The sequence below is a fragment of the Vombatus ursinus genome, unplaced genomic scaffold (assembly GCF_900497805.2).
Source record: "Vombatus ursinus unplaced genomic scaffold, bare-nosed wombat genome assembly UNPS02004827.1, whole genome shotgun sequence".
Lineage (NCBI taxonomy): Eukaryota > Metazoa > Chordata > Mammalia > Diprotodontia > Vombatidae > Vombatus > Vombatus ursinus.
In genome coordinates, this window is record NW_020944605.1 from 1,788,050 (window position 1) to 1,811,125 (window position 23,076).

General features: G+C 34.9%; 1 protein-coding gene across 1 annotated transcript in view; it reads right to left on the reverse strand.

Moving 5' to 3' along the window:
* The window catches only part of DMD (dystrophin), a 2,133,690-nt gene that overhangs the window by 1,385,593 nt on the left and 725,021 nt on the right, over window positions 1-23,076 (reverse strand). Inside the window, exons 29-32 of the mRNA XM_027841994.1 lie at window positions 20,592-20,753; window positions 6,059-6,169; window positions 5,063-5,236; window positions 2,578-2,733 (exon numbers count right to left, since the gene is read on the reverse strand). Coding sequence (XP_027697795.1) covers window positions 2,578-2,733; window positions 5,063-5,236; window positions 6,059-6,169; window positions 20,592-20,753 — 603 coding nt within the window. The remainder of the gene's footprint in view (window positions 1-2,577; window positions 2,734-5,062; window positions 5,237-6,058; window positions 6,170-20,591; window positions 20,754-23,076) is intronic.

Sequence of the window (23,076 nt, forward strand, 5' to 3'; positions counted from 1 at the left end):
CTCAAACTCACAAGGTAAAGTCCAAACCTGGGCACATCTCTCCTGAGACTGACATTTGGTCACAAAGCAGGCTCAAGTTTGCCTAGTTAAGTCCCCCTACTCTAACTGCCACATGGTCACATTTGTCTTGATGCCAGGGAAAGGGCAACCATCTCACCCCCCTGCCCTTTCAGCAAGTGGTTCAAACGGTACTCAGATGCCTGCAACTGGAACAAGAAGAGAAAAAGAGCCATGGGAGAGAAGTCAATTCAGTTTTAAAGGACAATAGAGACTCTTTGTGTTTAGTTGCTAATAAGGGAGTGACTTCATGATTTCCAAAGAGCCTGAGTGCTGATTCACACATGGCCAGCTTTTCATCCAATGTACCAAAATAATAAGTGAACAAGTTGAGTTGCTCAGAATTAGAAAGGGCAGCTTTGAGCACTCATTTCTTTAGCTCATATTTAGACCACTCTACATCACATGCCCACCAGGTACTTATTCTGTTTTAGTCCCTAAAAAGCAGTATCTTTAGTGCAAATGCAGAGGGTATATGCTTCAGTGAGAAGCATATACACACATATAAAACCATATACATGCACACATAATGCTTCTGTACACATAAACATGTATGTATAAATACATGTTTACATGATATATATGTATCCAGGGGCTTTCTCACTGAAATATACATGAAATACCTATATACAATGACATGTACATAAGTACATATGTATATATTTTAGAAATACATATTTCATGTATATTTGAGTGAGAACTCCCTACATACTATATATGTGTAATATTCGTGTATATGCTTTTCATAGAAACATATAGCTTCTGCATTGGTATATACAGAATATTTACTTTGTCATTGAAATATACATTCTATATGCATATACATATACCTATGTGGATATACATATACATACATACACACATATGTGTATGTACACACACACATACATATATATATATACACACACATATACCTGTGTATGTACACACACACACATACACACACATATATACACATATATATATATATAAATACACACACAAATATATTATTAAAAGAGTACTAAAGATGATTACAGAGTTGGGTAGATTATCTGAATTAGGGCTCAGAACTAAGAGAGTGAGAAAAAAACCTGAAGTATAACTAGGCCCTTCGTATCAAAAGAAATTCTCTGAGGTAAGGGGTGTGTGTGTATGTGTATTTGCATGTATGTATATGTATATGTATATATTTGTATATATACACATATACACACATGTGCATATGATTTCTCTTTGAAATATACATATATGTTTTGTATAGATAGGTCCATATCTGCATATGTTTTGTAATCTCTGGGTAAGTATGGAATACTGGATAAGGAACAATTAGTAGGGCAGACAATATAATTGATAACTTTCATAGAGAGATAGCAGAGTAATTATTGGAAATGAGAGACATACAAAGTGGCCATAAACCCACCTTCCTCAAACACAATTTCTGAACATACTAACAATGTTCCTAGGGAAGTAAGAGAGAACTGGGTTAAGTAGAAAAACAACAAAAATAACAACAACAAGAAGCTGATGTTTAAAAGTACTTGCCTAACAGCTTTGAACTTGACCCTACCATCAGGGAAATAGGCATAAGCTGTGAAGAACAATATTATACTTGCCAAACAGAAAAGCGATTTTGAAGTACGCTTTAAAAACGTGCCTGAAATGCTCACACTTTTTGATATAGGATTTCCACTTCTAGGTATATGCCCCAAAGAGGACGATGATAAAAAGAAAAATCTCCTATAGACCAAAATATTATTGCAGCATGTTTCATAATAGCAAAGAACTGAAAACAAAGCAGATGCCCATTAATTGGGGAATAGTTAAATAAATTGTCATACATGAATGTAACAGAATACCACTCCACTCTAAAAAAAATGATATGATGACTACAGAGATGCAGGAAAAAAATTTATATGAACCGATGGAAAGTACATAGAAACAGGAAATCAATATCCATAGTGACTATGGCCATGTGAAAAGAAATAAAAACATAATTAAAACTAAATGATTTGAATTATAATGAATGAACTCAAACCCAAAGAAAAGACCTGAGAATGTACCTCCCTTCCTTCTTCGCAGAGGTGAAAAACTATGGGTAGGGAACACTTCATAAAATGTTGGACTCAATGTGTTAGTTTTGCTGAACATTTTTTTTCCCTATTCTTTATTATAAGGGATGGCTTTCTTAGGGAAATTTGGGATAGGATTATATTAGACAATATAGGTAATGTAAAAACAAAAGATTTCAATGCAAATAAAAGTGAATAAGACTACAAGATGGATTAATTTAAAATATCCATGTGCTTTAAATCCTTTCATAGAACACATGGAAATAAATCTAATTGATTGCTTTCAATAAGCTTTTCAATAAATATTGTTCTTTAGAGGAAAAAATAGATGAGATTAATTTCAGAGGCATAAAAAAGCACAGGAGAATAATTGTTATCACTCAACACAAAACATAGCTCTACAAATCAGAAACAAAGCTGAAGTTTGTGTTATAGCCCAAAGGAAAAAAAAAATTTAAAAAGCACCTACCTTCGCACCCAACTCATTATAATGTAACTTCAAAGCAGTTAGTCTTTCATCAAGTTCTTTGGGATTTTCCGTCTGTTGTTTCTGCACAATTTGCCGACCAGTTTTTATCACGTTTTCTACCTCAGACTTCACTTCACTGAGGCTTTTGTATAATTTCTAGGTCAAGACACAACAAACAGTGCAAGGTAAAAGCATTGAAAAATAATGAATGGCAGCAAACAAGAAAAGTAACAGGGGCAGGCATTCTTAGGTGGTAATCGCCGTTGTAGCACCACATAGAACAACTGTCATTAAATCATCCTTTTTCATTTTCAATTTTTAAAATTAGTCTTGGTTTGGGTGTAGTGGTATACAGAGGAGGCTGAGGCTGATAGATCTCTTGAGCTCAGGAGTTCTTAGGCCAGCAGGAATAAGTCATTTGGGGTGTCCCAGGAGCAGGGGGACAACAGGTTGCCTAAGGATGGGTGAATCAGCCCATGCTAATAAATGGGACAGGTCAAAGCTCCCATGGTAATCAGAAGGAACAGGCCCAGGAATAGCCCCTGCACTTTCAGCCTTGGCACGATAAGGAGACCCATTCTCATTTTTTGATAGTGTTTGAACTTACATACAAAGATATAATTCGTGGCTAAAAAGAGTAATTTATTAAAGTGTGTGTGTATATGTTATATTGTATATGTACATGTACATGAGGCCAATCGATATATCCTTTATTAACATTGTATTTCAGAAGGTCTTGACATTTATTTTGTACGAATTTATGAAGTTGGCTTTTTTCATTAAGTTGGCATATTGTTTTTTAAAGAGCTGGTAAGTGGGTGCTGATAATTCAATATTATCTCCCCCTCTCCTACTTTTTTTTTTTTCCATCAAAGTTCTATTCTGCTACTTCCTCATGGCCTGGAGCTTACCCAAGTTTTACAGACTCTGCCAGCGAAGTGTTGGCTTTGATATGTCCTGCTAAGCTGGGAAGGCTTCAAATACCATTCTGGTGGAGTAATATTATCTAGAGTCCAACCTACTCTAATATAGAGTCCTATATTAATTTGGAGGAGGCCCATCACTAAAGCTTGTCCATTAGGTGATTATCATTATTTTTAGTATGACAACTCATGAAATACACACACTAAGACATACAGAAGTTGTCATTTGCAAAGGTGGAGAGAGTACATATACCGATGTAATCCCAGCTCTTTTTGTAAATATTAAAAGTATTACCAGGATAATGGGAGGAGTTTGCCTGAACTATAGCATTAATTTAAATACTGTACTTTGGTTATGTTTTATATTTCATGTCAGCATCTCTGAGTATTTGGAAATAGCTACAATTCCCCTCTGTCTATCCATCTCATTTTCCTATGCAGCTCAAATACTACCATTGCTATGATCCCAATGTCACCTTTCCCAGATACCAAATCCCTACTTTGCTGATAATACCAATAATTATTGCCCAGATTTTCTAGTGAGCAAGTTAAGGTAATAAAATCAGATAAAAAATACTTTTTTTCTGTTGGCAAAAAAAAACATTATTTGGTTTTCATGCCCTTAAAATTTATATTAAGCCTTCTCCCTTCAAACTTTATATAGACTTGGTTTGGCACCCTTCTAATGCAATAATCAAGGCATTATAATTACTGATGTATATACCCCATTTTTCAATAGAATATAAGCTCGATGAAGGCAGGAAGGATGATTTAGGAAAACTACATTTTACTTAGCACCTAGACTCGCAACACCTTAATACTACACATGGATTACAACATAAGGGGGAAAAGGCTTATTACACTGGAATTTTGTTGTTCCCCACCCCTTTTTTTTTAAAAAACAAAATCTTCTTGAAGACAATGCTTATGCATATCATAGTTTCCTATACAGTGTTGAAAAAATTTAAGTAATAATGAAATAGGAGAGAAAATATGAAGAAAAAATTAGTTCTAAGTTATGATATAATTCATTGTTTTTAATTTCTCTTGATACCATCCCTGAAGCTGAACTAAACTGACAATTTCTTTGAATAGTTCCTGCATTTTAATGTGCTACATCACAAAAATCACTGGTATACAAGTGGGGTTTTGCCTTACTTATATCTACTAGCAAAAATACTGTGTTTTTTTTAATGGCATCATTACTAATGAAGTTTTTCCTTTCTGAATGTTTCATCACAATAGTCTCCTTTGATCTGTGTTTCACTGTCCAAGGAGAAATGTAGGGACAAGGTGTGTTCAAGAATACACACACACACACACACACACACACACACACACACGTGTGTGTATATATAATGTATTTAATAAATGACTTGATTAGTTGAAATTTCAGCAAAAATGCAGACATAAAATCTCTTACAAGCCACTTAAACCTTTTGTTGGAAAATACGTAATGAAGTAGCCAAATGATCAGACTTCCCCCAAATATTTTATATAATCAAAAGCATCTTTGCACTTTTTAAAAGTTGCTGACTTTTTTTTTAACCAGACGTACATACCATGCAATGATCCAGCTGTGACTGCACTACTTCCTGCTCAACGCTCTTCATTTCCAATACAGGGAACTGTGTTTTCACTTCATCTAACACTCTCTTACTTTCCTCTAGACGCTGCTCAAAATTGGCTGGCTTTTGGAATAAGCGGAACTTCACAGAAACATCCTGCAATTTTTTCTATAAAGGCAAAGTAAATTACTAGGAAATATTCTGAAAAAACATGTTCAAACCCATGTCTGTAAACATTATCAATTTATGGAGCCCCCTCAAAAAATTATTAAGCTTGTTGTTGTACAATACTTTCTTTTTGTCTTCTTCCTGGATATTCTTTTTTATTAAAACTGTTACAACCTTGCATTTATATAGTGCTATATGTTTCCAAGGGGCAGCTCGATGGCCCAGTGGAAAAAGCGCTGGGCCCGGAGTTAGAAAGTCCTAAGTTCAAATCTGGACTCAGACACTTACTGATTGTGTGACCCTGGGCAAGTCACTTAACCTTTGTTTGCCTTAATCCACAGGAGAAGGAAATTGGAACCCACTCCAACATCTTTTCCAAGAAAACCTCATGGACAGCATGGTCCACAAGGTTGTGAAGAGTCAGACATGACTGAGCAACAACAATAACAACGTATGTTTACAGAGTAACTTCATATTGAGTTTATAAACACAATGTCTTATTTTTTTCTCCCCAACCTAGCCCCCAGCACAATGATTTGTTTTGTTGAAGTTGTTCAGTCACTTTTCATTTGTGGATCACTTTTTGTAACCTCATTTGGGGTTTTCCTCACACAAATAGTAGTTGTATTATTAGTATAGCCAGTCCTCAAGTAGATCAGATATAAAGTAGTATCGTTTTAATGAGATGCCACGCTCATGGTCTTAAAATGTTTTGTCCATGCATGTAAAACCATTTATTTAACATCAACCATCATGCTGACAGAATAAAAATATTTCATTATATTTTAAAATTTTATCTGAAGCCTAGGCGCATTGACACACCTGTGCCACTTCAATCTGGGTAAGAACCCTCTTGGTCATATCCTTTCCTTGGTTACGTTTCTTCATTTCTTCTAAGCTAATCTCATGGCTTGTTAAATCAGATTGGATTTTCTGTTGGAAGGAAAACATATAATAATTAGTCTTTTGGCAGTCATTACAAAACAGTATTCATTTAATTTACACATTTGCACATCTCAAGGGGTGTATATATTTACATTTTAATTGATGTCTTTTGTCTTGACATCAGCGGTAATTGGAGAGGGATGGGACAGGAATTCCCCATTCCTACCTCTTCTGAGTTTTTTCATCCACTCCTCAACTAATATGCATACTCATTGTTTCTACTTCTTTGCTAACACAAAAAGCACTGCTATGAATACTTTGATATATGCTGGATTTTTAATTTTTTGTTTTATATTTTCTTCATATATGTATATGAAGAAAATATAAAACAAAAATTATATATAATAAATTCAGCTGCAGAGTTGTTGGATCATAATGTATGGTCTGTTAAGTTGCTTTTAAAAAATAATCTCAAATTATTATTAAGAACTATTAGAATAATTGACAACTCTATCAAAAATGTATCAGTGAGCCTTTCTTCCCACAGCCCCTAAAAATTGAGTTTCTGGTTTTGTTTTGTTTTTCTTTTAAATCATCTTTGATATCTCATAGGCTGTAAACTAAAACTTCAGAGTTGTTTAATTTCTACTTCTGTTTTCAAACGGTTAATTATAACTCCTAAATCCTCTTTTGAAAACTGTTCTCCTTGTTTGAACATTTATCATTCTTGGCAATAAATTATTTATTTAAATTCCTTTTTTATCTTGGATATTTTAATCAGTGATATTTGATGCAAATATTTTTCATAGTTTATGTTATTCTATCTTCATTAATTACTTTTTAGTAAAAACTATTTTAATTCTGTGGAGTCAAAATTTTGTCTTTTATGGTCTGCTCTATCCCTTCTTTGGTTTAGAATTCTCCCCAAGCCATATTTCTGAAAAGTACATATCTCCTTCTGGTCTTTTTTTAAATTTATTTTTTTCTTTCTCAATAATACCTTGAAGGTATACATTATTTTAGAGCTCATTTTGGTAGGTTGTATATGCCTTCATCAAAATTTAATCTCTGTCAAACTACTTGTAGTAGTTTACAGATTTCCCAGTTTTTGTCAAATGAAGAAATTCTCTCTCCAATAATTTATATTATTGGGTTTATCCAACACTCTGCTACTGTTTTTGTTTGATCCTGTTTGTTATTTAGGTTTATTCACTGTCTTATGTTTCTGGTGTTTTCTCTTTGTTTTATCTTATTTTAACCAGTACAAAATAATTTTGATAATTACTGATTAAGACTAGTATTGCATTGACTCACTTTTGTTTTCATTTTTTATTACTTTCCTGGAACTATTATATCTTTTATTCTTCTAAATAAATTTTTATTTTGTTTAAAGTATTCTCCTTAAAACTTTAATTGACATAGCATTAAATATACAAATTCATTTATGCAAGATTATCATTTTTATTATATTGATATGGACAAATTATAAGCAATGAATCTTGCTAATTACGTGTCTTTTTCTTAATTTCTAATTGCATTTGTAGCTAATCACATCGCTACAAATATTACACATAACATGGTAGGCTAACATATTTCATTCATTTTGAAGTTGCTTTGAATATAATTTCTGTGATTATTGTTTATTCTTAGCATTTTTGAGTGCTATATAGAAATTCAGTTTTTGTGGATTTATCTTGTATCCTATAAGCTTCTCGTAAATATATCTTAAATGGTTTCATTTGTGATTGTCTGGGATTTTTTAAGTCCATCAAACCATATGAAAATATATAATTTTGTCTTCTCATAAGAAATATTCATGACTTTGATTTTATAACTTTGTGTTATTACTATATTCAACATTTCTATAACTATGCCAAATAATGGTGGGGAGAGAGGACATTCTTACTTTTTCACTATTTCTATAAGGAATTCTAGTGTTTTTCCATTGTGGTTCCTCTCATGCCTATGTGTTAAGTTTTTTTTTTTTAATACAATGAGTATTGTATTTCATCATAAACATTTTTTACAATCTACCAAATAATTGCTGTTTGAGCTATTTTTGTTTTATATGATTAATCATGCCAATTTTCCCAATGTTACACTCTCTTTGCATTCCTGCTTTGAATCCAAATTGTCATAGTGAATTATTTTCTCTGGATATATTTCTCTATATCTCTCTCAAAGGTTTTAATTGAGATTTTTGCATCAATATTTATTAATTGAACTGGTCTGGAATGATCTTTTTCTGGTTTGTCTTTCCCTTGTTTGGATAGCAGAACTATATTTGTTTCATAAAGCAACTTGGTATAGGACATTTTGTCTCTGCTGTAATTTTTGTAGCTCAATTATGGCTTACTCGGTACAATTATCTTCCTTTGTTTATGTATTATATATTTTGTAGAATGAAGGTGAATATGAATTCACCCATCCATTCTTTGAATGCTTAATTTCACTTGTATATTATTATGTACAATAACTTCTAATAATTGTTTTATTTCTTCTATGCTGTAAATTCACCCTTTTATTTTGATGTTTTAGTGTTCCTTTCTCTTCGTGTTGAACAAGTTTATAACTTTTGCAATTTATAAAAAGTACCTTAGTTTTGTTTATCCATTTTAGGGTTTTTAATTGTGTCTATTTTTGTTTTAATCTCTAAGAATTCTTTTGTATGTGTCTTATGAAAGCTAATTTTTATTTTTTAATCTTTTTTGTATGATATGTTTATTAATTCTCTATATTTTAGTGACTGGGAGTGTGTGTGTGTGTGTTTGTGTATTTTTTTTCTTTAGGAGACAGCCTTACCAATAGCCTATCAATTGCAAGGTACCTTATTGCTATAATTATCTTTAACATCAGTACTTAATATTCCATTTATTTTTCCTTTGTTTGACTCATCAATCACAATATCATGAAAGTCTGCATTTAAGCCTAAGTCTTTGTTCATCTTTTCTTTATTAGTTGCTATTTTATTATTTTGATGAACTACATCCTTAGGTCTGGAAAGAACTGGCAGGGGCAGCTAGGTGGGTGCAGTGGATAGAGCACTGGCCCTGGAATCAGGAGGACTTGAGTTCAAATCCAGACTCAGACATATAACACTTACTAGCTGTGTGACCCTGGGCAAGTCACTTAAGCCCAATTGCCTCACAAAAAAAAAGAAAGAAAGGAAGAAAGAAAAAAAGAAAGAAAGAACTGGCAGATGTAACTGCTCAACAACTGTTAGAAATGTTTTCAAGTTCTAAAACATCAATTCATTATTTCTATTTTTACATGTGTTTATGATTGCTCTGTCTTATTATATGATTAATTTTTGTATAATTATCATAGGATGATGAAAAATATATGCATTATGCATTCCCATTCAGAAGTCACCACAAGGCAGATGACTCTAACTGAACAGAAAATAGATAGAGCTGTTTCACTCTTATTTTGTTTGTATTCTCAGCAAAGTAGAAAGATCTTCCCATTCCAAATAACAGAACAAGAAAACAACTTATTTCCGTATGCAAGATAAGCAGGGAGAAAGTAAAAAGATACTCAACTGCCCTTGATGAACTGAAGCCCCCTTTGCCCAGATGCACTACATCCTCAGGTCCTGAAAGATCTAGCAAATGTGACTGTTTAGCACATGTTTGTGATATTCGCCAGATCATAGAAAATGAGAGTTAAAAGAGTGAGAAGGGCAAATGTTTGAATTTTCAACAAAGGGAAAATAATTAAGTATAAAATGCTAGAGCTGAGTAATGAAGAAATGGTTGGGGAACATCTAGATAAGTAAAAAGTGATTACAAAGAGGTAGCACGGCTTCATCAAGAACAAAACATACCAGACCAGTTGTGGGGAACCTGTGGCCTTGAAGCCACACATGGCCTTCTAGGTCCTCAAGTGGGGCCTTTGACGGAATCCAAACTTCACAGAACAAATCCCTTTAATAAAAGGATCTGTTCTGTAAAACTTGGACTCAGTGAAAAGGCCACACAGGACCTAGAAGACCACATGTGGCCTCGAGGCTGCAGGTTTCCCACCCCTGTGCCAGACTAACCTCATTTCCCTTTTTGACTGAATTAAAAACTAGTAAAGTAGAAGAATGTTGTAAATCTAGTTTACGAAAACTCAGCAAATCTTTAGTAAATTTTTCTCTTCCTGTGGGGAAGATGAAGAAGTAGGACTATAAGATGAGAATACCATTATATCCTTTAGTCATACTGAAATATTATCAAAGTCTCTCCAAAATCATATCTACATCTGGCTTTTGGGTTACTGATCCCAACTGCTTCTGTGAATTTGCCAAATATAGCAGAATTTGAGTGACCAAAACATTCATTCATTGACTTAGCCACATTTCAGTAATCCAATTCTGCCTATTAATTTCAGCAAGAACCATTTTATGCTAAAATGACCAAAACACAAATTTAAGTCAATAAATTTTTCTGTAAAGTATCAGAAAATGAATTTTTTTTCACCTCAATGCATTTTTAACTGACTATTGCCCATCCCTCAGTTCTATTCTATCTCATCTCTGGCTCTTGGCTTCCCTGGCTTCCTTCAAATCCATCAAAATCCTACTTTCTGCAACAAATCTTTCTTAATACCATTTAATGCTAGTGCCTTCCTTCTGAATTTATTTCCAATTTATCCTCTATCTATCTATATCTATATCTATCTATCTATAACTATATATGCACATAGTTGTTTGTTTCTCATCTCTCCCATTAGACTGTGAGCTCCTTGAAAGTGGGACTATTTTTACTTACTTTGTATCCCTAGCATTCAGCATAGTGCCTGACACATAGTAGGTGTCAACAAATGCTTTTTGAATTGACTTGACTAATATTCTTATTGCCCATCTCCACACCTTTGTACCATTTGTTCCTCCATCAACTTGATGGAAAGTTGGAGGATTAGCCACATACTTGTAGCCTTAAGACAAGTAGGTCAGTTCCGTAAACTTTCTCTAAGAGAATTGGTTGAAAAGTGGAGTAGAGAAAAGGATCAGTTATAGAAGAATAATCCAGTTCTTGGGAGAGAATCCCTGTTTCCTTGCTCTCTTGTGACTTACAGAATTCAGTAAGGGGTAGAAGGATTAGAGATTTTCTTCTCCTTAGCACTACTATCTTGCATTACTGTGATTACCCCTATGCAGAGCAGGCCTGGAGTCCAGCTTTGGAACTGAATTGAACTGCTGAGAACAACAGACCCTCCAGCCCTATGCACTTTGCTACCTAACTGTTCATTCTAGGTATTAAACATAAATATTTTTTCTACTTAGTCTATCTATATTACATTACAATCGACACTCTAGGATACAATGTACATATTCCTTTTTTTTTTTCTATTTAACCTGGAGGATAAAGAAATTGTTGGTAATAAAGCTGTAGGAAGGGGAAGTATTTCCAAGTCTGAAAATTGAAAGACTAGCAAAGAAATAAATATTTATATATCTTCTAAGATCTCAAACATAAAACTATGCATATCCAAGATGAGACAATATATCCAAGATGATATTTGGTGAATTCATCATTTATTAGGTTAGCCGCTACTGAGTCTTCTTTTTCAAGTGATTCTTAATTTTTAGGCATATTTTAATTGATTTTAAAAGGCAACTTCTCAAACATAATAGCTACAATTTACACAGTGTTCTAAAGCTTATAAAGCACTTTACAGATACTATATCATTTTAAACTCATCACAATCCTGGAAAGTAAGTATTATTCCCACTTTATAGATGAGAACACTGAGGCACAGAAAGATTGAGTGACTTGCCCAAGATCACCAAGTTAGTCTTTGTACGAGGATTTGATCTCAGATCATCCTGACTCCGGGTCTAATTCTTTATTCACTGAGCCACCTAGATGTTGACACTTTGCCCTGATTCATATATAATGAAAATAAATCATCACCTGCACAAAACCAAAAGTAAAGAATAATACTTAAATTTAGAAAGCAAGGGAAAAGCGGTGTCCAAATATTCATGTTCAAACCTGGCTTGTAATGAGAGCTTTACACCTTCTTCCCTACAAAGCCTACTTCCTTTCTAAAACAAATACAGAAACATGAAAAAAAAAAACCTTCAGAAGGGCAACTGGTTTGGGAGAAAGAACACTGAACTCGATCTCAGGAGATCTGTTTGATCCTACGGATCAAAAGAGGACAAAATATCTGTAGAAATAACCATGGTTCACATTATTACATAATTATTGCATTAAAGGAGTGCAAAATAAAATACTGAGACTCAAGGAAGAATGAATTCTCTTTCTCCTGTGTATCTATATAATTGCAGAAACAGGTACCTACATCCTTCTACTTGGAACTGGTATTGTCCCTTGTCCTAGGTATTTTCATTGTATAATATATTAAGTCTTGATTAATCAGAATGACAAATTTTCTAATCTTGCTAGAAAACCAGTGTTTATGTAGTGTTACTGGAAAGTGGTTACAAATACAAACTTTTAGAAAGCATTATAGTTCATACTAACCTTGAAAAATATTAAGATTGCATCTGGCAGGAAGTTTAAAGATATTAATTTCTGTAATTAGTGGGATTTAATTTAACTTAAAGGAACTTATAGATACAAGTAATCCTCAAAGACAGAAAGGAAAGGAACCTGTCATACTATTTAAATTCCACAACAGAACAACCCTAGTATCACCACTTGGTGGAGACAGACACCCAAAGAACTGATTTTATTTAACAGAAAATCCAAATACAGATTTAAAACAGAAGAGGGCAAGCAAAGATAGTGCCACTTTTCTGATCCCACTCACCTTAATGAGTTAAGTTAATTTAAAGCATCATCAATACTCCCTTAATATCCTCCAACTGATATTCAACTCATATTTATATACAGTGTTATGATTCTTTTAAAAATTATATATTCACTCCTGTAATGATTGGAAAATACTGTTTTGATATTCCCTTGGTAACCCTTCCTTGCATAATGCTATATTCGCTCAAGAGCTTATTTCACAGACTTTATTTTGTTACCATAGACAGTATTTCCTCCCAGAGGGACTTTAACCACAAGTTCAGATTGAGCTTTAGAAAACCCAAAACTTGAAGAAAATCTGCACAGCTGATAACTCTGTTCCAGAAAACAATTTACTTGCAGTCATCTTAAAAAAAAAATCTTCAAGAAGAACAATGCTTCAATAGTTTTTTCAGACTATCTGCCTTTTCCAATATGATATATTACTATTAGATGATTTCAATGTCAGCTGCAATTTTGTAAATGCAGGTACAGTAAACACCAAATCAAGCTTTCTCAGTGTTCTAAAGTCGGCTAGTTCAAGGAAATTTTAGATTCTAAAATTTGTATGGATAGTACCATTTCTCATATGCATTATATCATTTTATAAAATGATACCTCTTAACTCTTCATGGGCTCTTAAACTTTTTGTGTGTCATGGACTCCTTTTGCAGCCAGCACATAAAATAAGATACAAAGAATTATAAATGAAGCCAATTGTATTGTAATACAATTAATAGAATGTTAGAAAAAAGTTCATGGCCCCTAAGTTAATTACTCCTAGGAGTCTAACCTTGTCAAAGTGGAGAGAAAAAATATTAATGCAATTTCAATTTTTAAATTGATATATTTTGTTTCTATTCAGCTATATTTATGTGGCTGGAGGGTTGGGTCAAGTTGGTGAGCTTAAAAGGATGAGACAATTGTTTGGACTTTCATGGAATCACCTTATGGAGGGTGTGGACATGTCCATTGAAAGAAACCTCGCTGGAAGGACCAGGGACCGTATCCAGAGCTTGCATATTCACAGTTAGATTCAGACTTCATTCAGCACCAATTATTATTTCTCAACACTGGGGACTGATGTGATTGACTCTGGCTATTGTGGATTACAGTCACTCCTTTGTACTGGTTTATAAAAAAGGAATATTCTAAAGTTAAGTCACATAGGAAGAGAGTGGGAGAAGGGCAGCAGAGGTAAGAAAAGACCTTGGGCTGGAAAAAAGTGTGCATCTTCATAATTTCCCTGGGATAGCCCCTAATGGCATCCTTATAGAGGCAAGGGCAAAAGTACCTTAAAATTGCACATGATCTCCTAGAAGCAGCTCTGTGAGGCAGGGGCATAACCTCTTAATCATGTGGCCCTTAGAGATGATGAACTACATGACCTAGCTTCCTGAGTAGAGGAGATTTAGGGATTTCCTAGACAAAATAGTTCTCAAACTTTTTGATTTCAGGGCCCCTTTAGTCTCTTAAAAACTACTGCACATCCCAAAGAGCTTTTATTTATGTGGCATGTAGGTATCAAAATTTACCACATTGGAAACTAAAACTGATAATTTTTTAAAATATTTATTAAGGCATTTTAAAAAGCAATAATAAATCTGTTATGAGTTAACATAAAGATATTTTTATTAAGATATTTTGCAAAAAAGGATCGTGAAGAGAATAGCATTGGTTTACAAATTTTTGCAATTTGCTTTAATGTCTGGCTTAATAGAAGACAGATTCTTATATCTGCTTCTGCATTCAATCTGTTGACAAGTTGTTTTGATTGAAGTATATAAATAAAATCCAGTCCCACACTGATACATAGTTGGAAAAGAGAAGAGTATTTTAATAGGCAAACAGCATCTCAGTGTTATTATGAAAATAGTTTTGACCTCATGGATTCCTTAAAAGGGTTTTAAAGACCGCCCCCCCCCCACCCCGGAGTCTGAGAATCACACTTTGAGAACTACTGTCCTAAGCAGTGTTGACTTTTTTAGAGAATTTCTGGACCCAGTCTTCTAAGAGTAGAAGAGAGAGTTCCTGGACAGTGCTAATCCCTTGGAAAGAATAGAGTGAAGCACATGGCCCCAGAGACAAAGCAGTAGAAAGAGAATGCATTATGACACCGAGGAACAAAAAAACCTGCCCTCTGTACTCCACTATTCCTGTAATTTATTCAGTTAGGACACTTCATTGGGAAGAGGGTGGTCTCTCTAGAAACCTCAAGCTCATTTTCTTTCTGGAGAGAGTTCAAGCCTTTAGGGCAGGAGGACAGTTACAGGACCCTGGGGAGAAGGTAAAACTCATCTAAATGTTAAGAAGTTACTTCTTGAACAATAATAAATTCATTTCCCTTCCAAGGGGAATTCAAGCAGTTAGAGAAGAATTATAAGGCTAGAGGCCCAGTCCTTCAGAGTAGAATATTAGACTCACTAGAAAGGGGAAAGGGTCCTTTGTGTTGTTCTGCATTTTCTGTGGGGGTTGTGGTGGGGAGGGGGAAATGAAGTTTGTCCTGTATCTTATATTCATTATTTCCTTGTGTGTTTACATGAGAATGCAATTACTTCCTTCTTTGGAGGTCAAGCCCAAAATATTTTGAATTTTCCTGAGGAAAATCTAGATGGGGCAAAATATGTCAGGGAAATATGATTTGAGAGAACAATCTCCAAAGATTGAACCTGGTTTGTGTAAACCCAGGATCTGAGAGCTGAGTCACACATTCTACCTGATACTTATCTTTTTTCAATATTTCCCCAATGACTTGAATGTTAAATTGAAAAAAAAAAAAGACAAATCTAAAAGGGACAATATTTAACATCTGGTCCAAAGCTTTCATTTTACACATAAAGAAACTGAGACCAAGAGAAGTGAAAAGGCTTCCTTTCCCACTCAGGAAATAACACTTAAGAGTTGGGATTTCAATTCAGATCTTCTTTTTGAATTTAAAACTGGTAACTGTTCCATATTCTCTAACAAGTCATTTGGTTTTCCTCAATTCTACAACTATCACTCTATCTAGATAGATACATATTTATATATGTATCTATCTAGAAATATATGTATATTTCTAGAACAGTAGTTTTAAGGTAGAATATATGTGTCTGTATACACACACACACGCACACACACATATATATGACCTTTATTTGTGACCATAAGGACACTCATTATGTCATAATGATGATGCCATATATATCTTAGATGACTAAGGATATCTACAGTATAAAAAATATCAGGTTCTACAAATATATTCATATTAGTTCACCTGACCTTTCAATACTAGGTGTGTACATACTTATTCTAGGCAAAATGAAAACTTTAATTTTACTTCCAAGATCCTCTTCTACCAAGGAGTCTCACAATCAATCAACCAACCAATCAATCAATTAACAAACACTTATTAAGCATCCACCATGTGCCAGGTGGGCAGCTAAGTAGTACAATGGATAGAGCTCTGGGCTTGAAAACAGCAACACTCATCTCATTGACTTCAAATCCAGCCTCAGACACTTACTAGCTGTGTGATCCTGAGCAAGTCACTTAATCCTGTTTGCCTCAGTTTCCTCATCTGTAAAAATGATCTGGAGAAAGAAATGGAAAACCATTCTAGCATCTTTGCCAAGAAACCCCCAAATGGGGTCACGAAGAGTCAGACACGACTGAAATATAACTGAACAACAACATATACCAGACACTGTGCTAGGCTCTGGGGTTACAAAGAAAAAGGTAATGTTCAAGGAACTTACATTCCGTCGGGGGAAACAACCTACACAAACATAACTCTCTCTCTCTCTCTCTCTCTCTCCCTATGTGTGTATATATATGTATATATAGATATAGATATAGATGCTACATCACCACCTCCAGCAGAACGGGCAGGGTGGCTTTGGCCAGGGTAGCCAACCCTGTACCTTTCAGGCCACCAAACCCACCTATGGCAGTCCTCCATACTGGACAAACTGAGCTCTCCTGGTGGGGGATGGGGTGAGGAAGACACTGGACCTGAGAGGAGACATAGAGACCCATTCTTGGAGACTGGAGTCATTTTATTTGATAGTACTTATGGAGAAACAGTAACTGTCTCAGCCAAGAGTCTGTCTGGGGGGAGTATCTATCTGCCTGCACCTGATTCACTGTTGTATGTAATATATTTATGTATGTATCTGTAAATGTCATAGAAACCTACATACTTGTAGTGTTTACAGCCTGCAGCTGTGTGTGCTCTCTATCGGGAAAGAGGATCCTCCCCTTTCCCTTTGCTTCTCCTTTGACCGCAACACACTCTGTCCCACTTGCTCTGAAGGGTATGAGAGGGGAGTGGGAGAGGGGGCCCTCAGCCAAGGCAGTTCAGGTTTGGAAGATTCACATGAAGATTGAAGGTATTTCTCTCTCTCTCTCTGTCTCTCTCTCTGTCTCTCTTCTCCACCTCTCCCCCTCCTCCCTTACTTACCCCCTACCATCTCATTGAGTTTTCATTCAATATATTGCTTTTGCTGTTAAGTTTTTTTAAAACCACCATTCTATCATTTGTCCCATCCTCTCTCTTCCCCCAGACTGTTTGCGTTCACTTTGGCCACATGACAGCAGAAGTGTCCCATCCCCTTCCTAAGGTGAAATTGGACATGGGCCATGTGTCTGTGTAGGGGAGGCCCCAACCTCCAAGAACTTTTTTTTTTTTTTTTTTTTTACCATCAGGGCCTCAGCTTGTATAGTTTCTGAAACTCTCTGTCCCGACTCCTACTATCTGGCCCATGCCCACAAAGTAGGGCCAACTACTCCCCCACCCTACCTTTCAAAAGAAAACAAGGCCCCTCCAACCCAAAAGGAACACAGGCTTTGTTCCTACTGTCCTGTAACAATTAAGTGATTGTTCCAGAAGTTTCATTTCTTTTTAGCACAAATTCTACATAATAAAGTTCTAAGAGTACAAAAAAACAAAAACTGCAAGGTAATTTTGAAGAAGAAGACACTGAAAGGTAAGATCAGAAAACACTTCATGTAGAAAGTAGAGCTTGAAATGATTTTTTTTTTGGTAGGCTGATAAGGTCATAGACTGCATGGGGCCTTAGATCATCCCCCTCATTTTACAGATGAGGAAGCTGAAGCACATAACAGGTGACTTGTTCAGAGTTGAAATTTGAAGCCAGGTCCTACTGACGGGTTCAATGCCTTATCCACTCTTCCATGTTGCTTCTCTAAAGTTAACCAGTAAATGCTTCCATCATTAGCTGTATGACCTTACATCAGTTAACCTCTTCAATCCTCAGTATCTTTATCCATTAAATGAAGATAATAACATGAACCAGCTACTATTCAGAGTTATTGTAAAGATCAAATTAATACTTTGTAAAACATAAAGCAATATGAAAACATATGCCATTATTGTTACCTTTTCCTTCTTTATCTCCTGCCCAGAACCTCCTTGGAAGATTTCCCTTTACCATATCCACCTATCATAACTTATCTGCCCTTTATCTCATATAAAAATGTCTATTTTTTGCAATATGAAGTCTTTCTTCTTAGTTACCTTGTGAAGTATACACTACCAGCATCCTTATACCATTCTATACATGAATAAACTGAGACTGAGAGGTTGAAAGACTTTATGGTCATATATATCTATGATTATTTGAGTCAGATTTTAAACCCAGGTCTCCAGATTCCAAGGCCAGAAGGCTATCCACTACACTGTGCTGACTTACCCCCATCTAAATGATATGATGGACAAATTCCTGCCACAAATAAGTATTATCGCTTTATCTTATTTTCCAAGTAAAATGTCTTCATTTGAAACACTCTATTAACTGTTTTCAATGATCAAGTTCAAGGAATCACAAACTATTGGAAAGAAAAGGGACCTTAGAGATGATCTAATCTAACCCTTTCAGTCAATTGATACAAAAACTAATTTAAATTGAAGAGTGTGATTATAGAGCTAGTAAATAGCAAAGGTGAGATTTAAACCAATGTCTTCTGATTTTTCCTGCTATGCCACAAAGCAGGAGTTTTCTCAAGGTATGCTTTAACGCAGAAGGATTAGATCTAATAGTGGAATTTCAGAGCATGGGTAGGTTAATTTGTAAATATATTTGAGGTGCAGGTAGTCCTTTCAGCAATCCTCATGCTATATCAAGTATGCCTAGGGCTGGCCTTGATCATACCTATGTGTGTATATTCATTTAAGCACATTCATACACACACAGACGCCTACACCCATACAAAAGAATCTGTAATATAAAGGAAAGACCCAAAACCTTTGTGATCACTATTGACTGATAAGGGAAAAAAAATGTAGACTAAAAACAAATGATTTTTTTTTTAAATCAAGGGCCACATGCATGTTATGATAATGGGTTGGCAAACTAATTCAAATATTACCCTGCCACTTCAGCACCAATTCCTTTGAATATTTAACAATTATAGTTGAATGTCCTCATTTAAAGTCATACTTCAAAAGATTAACATTTTTCAAGTACTACTTTCATTATCACATTTAAAATAAGAATCCCAAATGTCTAGATGAAATAAAGAATCAGCTTTAACTTGGCTTCCTCAGCTCTCATTTTTTTTGTCTTCTTTTTGGTGCTTGCTCTAAAAGTCATGAAAATAGGTTGCTCTCTCTGGTTTGGGTGTCAGGATAGATGTCACTGGAATGGTGCAGATGTGGGGACCTAAGATTGAATACTGCAATTTTAATTTAGATCCCTGTTTTCCTTCTTTATGATACATTTGTAAAATATCAAATCATCATAATTTACATTGATATTTATATACTTTAGGTGACTAAGGATATCAACACTACAAAAATATTAGTATCTACAAATATATTCATACTAGTTCACTTGACCTCCAAACACTAAGTGTGCAAATACTCACTCTAGGCAAAACTAAAATTTTAACTTTGCCAACAGGATCCTCTTCTACCAAAGAGTCTCATCGTCAATCAAACAACCAATCTGTCATTTAACAAGAATTTATTAAGGATCTACTATGTGCCAGCCATTGTGTTAGGCTCTTAGGTTACAAAGAAAAAGGTAAAACTGTACTCAAGGAACCAACATTTCATCAGGGGAGACAACATGTACAAATTAACACAACATCAGATGTTGGTTCTGTTCTGATGACACAGCAGCTTGGTAAAGGCAATGTTGGACGGTTACATTTTTAACAAAATTGTCTTAGGAGGCTAGGGCAGCTGCGTGGTTCAGTGAATACAGTGCCTGGACTGGAGTCAGGAAACTCATCTTCCTTAATTCAAACTGGATCTCAGACACTTAGTAGCAGTATGAACCTGAGCAAGTCATTTAACCTGATTTGCCTCAATTTCCTTATGTATAAAATGAGCTGGAGAAGGAGATGGCAAACCACTCTAGTATTACTGCCTAGTCCACCCCAAAGGGGTCATGATCACAGAGTCAGATAGGCCTGAAAGGGCTGAACAACAAAAACTCAAAATCCTTGCTTTCCTGGTAGGATACTCAGTCTTCTTTCTGGCCTCAGAACTGATACCATTAGAATACAATAGTAAAGGTTTCACTACGCTTTTACCCTCAAGTTTCTTTCAGAAATCTATTTTATTCAGACTTTCCTTTTAAATCCACAGCAAATGTAAGATAAATAAATTAAAAACTAACCCCAGTGCATCAGGACGCATCTTTATTCAATTTAGGAAGTCTACAATACTCAACAAATGAAAGCGACTTAAGTAAAACGATTTCGCACACCCAGCATACCTGAGCTTCCTGGGGAACTTGGGCTGCATCTACTCTGTCGGTAATGTAGACTGTCAACTGTCTATCAATAAATGCCAGAGACTCTTGAATCAGACGAAGGGTTTTGTCAATCTCCTGGGCAGACTGGATACTCTGTTCCAGAAACTTCTGTCTCCTCACAGCCTAAAAGAAAAGGAGAAATAAAGATAAGCTATTGAAAATGTCAAACTCAGGTCTGTCTTCTTTCCCATATGATTGCAACGTCAATGAATGCTCCTGACTGCTGTAGCCACCTTTTTGTAAGATAAATTTCTCAGCCTGCTTCCACTCATCCAGCTCTGCTTCAAAAAGTAAGTGAATAATCAGAAGGAAATTTCACAGTAGAAGTCTCAGATATTAGCACTTTCCACAACCTTCCAAAACAAAAATACGCATCATGAAATTTTGTAGTGGCTACAAGACAGCAAAAACATCCTGCTAAATGCAACCTGTTATTCAGAGGCCGAAGGTTCCCTGTGATCTTATTATGTAGTTCAAGAGATTTGGTTTACTTAGAATAGGGTCACCGTCATCACAATCCCATGCAAGATAGATAATCCATTTCAACCACTGACAAGCAGAGGCACACACACTCTGTTTAGAATCTTTTCAACAGGGAATTTTAAATAGCTGTCTGGATCAACATTTGAGTTTTCTCAAAAGTATTTTCAGATACTTTTCAACAGGGAATTTTAAATAGCTGTCTGGATCAACATTTGAGTTTTCTTTGACAAAATTCTAACTACCACTGAGTGGGTAGTGTTTATTCCTGCTTTCAATCGAGACTCAGGAGTGTACCTGTTCTTTTAGCAATTCCATCAGCAATGCTGTTCAAGTAGTATAAACAATGTGATCCTAATAAAGATATAATTAATCTTGAGCATTATTATAGGTATGATTGAACTTCCCCCACCAATACAAATAGCATATTGAACAAGATACATAGAATTTTTTAAAGAATGTTTTTACCTTGAAAGAAAAATAACAAAAAAGGATGGACACCAGGGTTATTCTGCAATGTCTAATATATTTCTATCATTCAGTAGTTCAGAAATAGTTATTTCTGCAGCAAAAGAAGTACCCAATTCCTTAAAAACACCATGCTTTGGGTCATGACTCAAGTTTGTCTGCTAAAACATAAATGTGGACTTATAAATACTGCATGTTAACTTTTTTAATGAGAGAGAGAAGGGGGGGGGGAGAAGGAGCAAGGGGTAGAGACAGAAACAGAGGAAATGTGGTGACCAAAGAGAGAGTAATGATCTGAACCAGACCCCTGTAAGAAGATAAGTATGGACTAAAAGAATACAATGATATCCTTTTCCATAAAGGAAGAAGAAAGGAATGAGTACTGGTCAACTAACTTCTGACTCCATAGTAATACACACATGTTGTTGAATTCTATTTTCTATTCTTTTCAACAATTCCCCATTCTATTTTGTGTGTTTATTCCACTCGTGTCATGGTTAAGATTGTTAACTTTCTATTTCTTTCCATCATATCCTATAAAAATCTTTTATGTTTACCCTCAACCTCCTCTTTTTATTTGGTAGAAGAGAAGTAAATAAATAAAGAAAGAAGTAAAACCTTGGAATTGTTTAAACTTGCTTTTCATTTGTTATTAACAATTTTGATCAGCTTTTCATGAGGTTATTTACAACTTGAAAATATTTTTAAGTTATTTGTATCTTTTGACCACTTACCTATTAGACAATGGATTTCAGCGTTATTATAACTGTGTCAATTCTATGTATGTTTGGGATATCAGAATTTAATGGATGATATTTGATGCAAAAATTTCCCTCAAGCTGCCATTTCTCTTCTAATTCTTTCTTAATTGATTTTATTTTGTTTTGCCTTGCTCCACTCAAATTGACCAAGATAAAAAAAAAAAAAAAAAGAAGGTGGGAACAATCAATGAGGGGTGGCAGAGGAGTGGAGGAAAGAGAGCTATCAAGCGGCCTAACTGTTCTGAATTTCAAATTGGAATTTTACAAGGAAAGTTATTAAACTGTCTGAACCTTTTGACTATGGATTGCCCACCTGGTTATATACTCCAAGGAAGTCAAGAAACAATGTAGCAATTTACACAATGAAGATGACAATGTAAAGGAATGACCACCAAAAGGAAGAAATACTCTTGAGTCATGAAAATTCTAATGAAGGTCATGGGCAAGAGATCGTGTCTTTATAGTAGATATATTTGCTTTTTTTCTTTATTACAATGAAAGGTTCAATCAAGGTGAGAAGGGGAGAATGAGATATACAGATGAAAGTCATCAAAAATGTAATTTAAAAAACGAGAATATTTCAGGGAGAAATTTGCATTTATTAAACTTACCACACAATTTCCCAAAGGCTTTCCAGCCCTCTCTATTTCTATGCATCTGATCTATACATAGACATATAAGGCCCGCATCAGAGAGAGAGAGAGAGAGAGAGAGAGAGAGAGAGAGAGAGAGAGAGA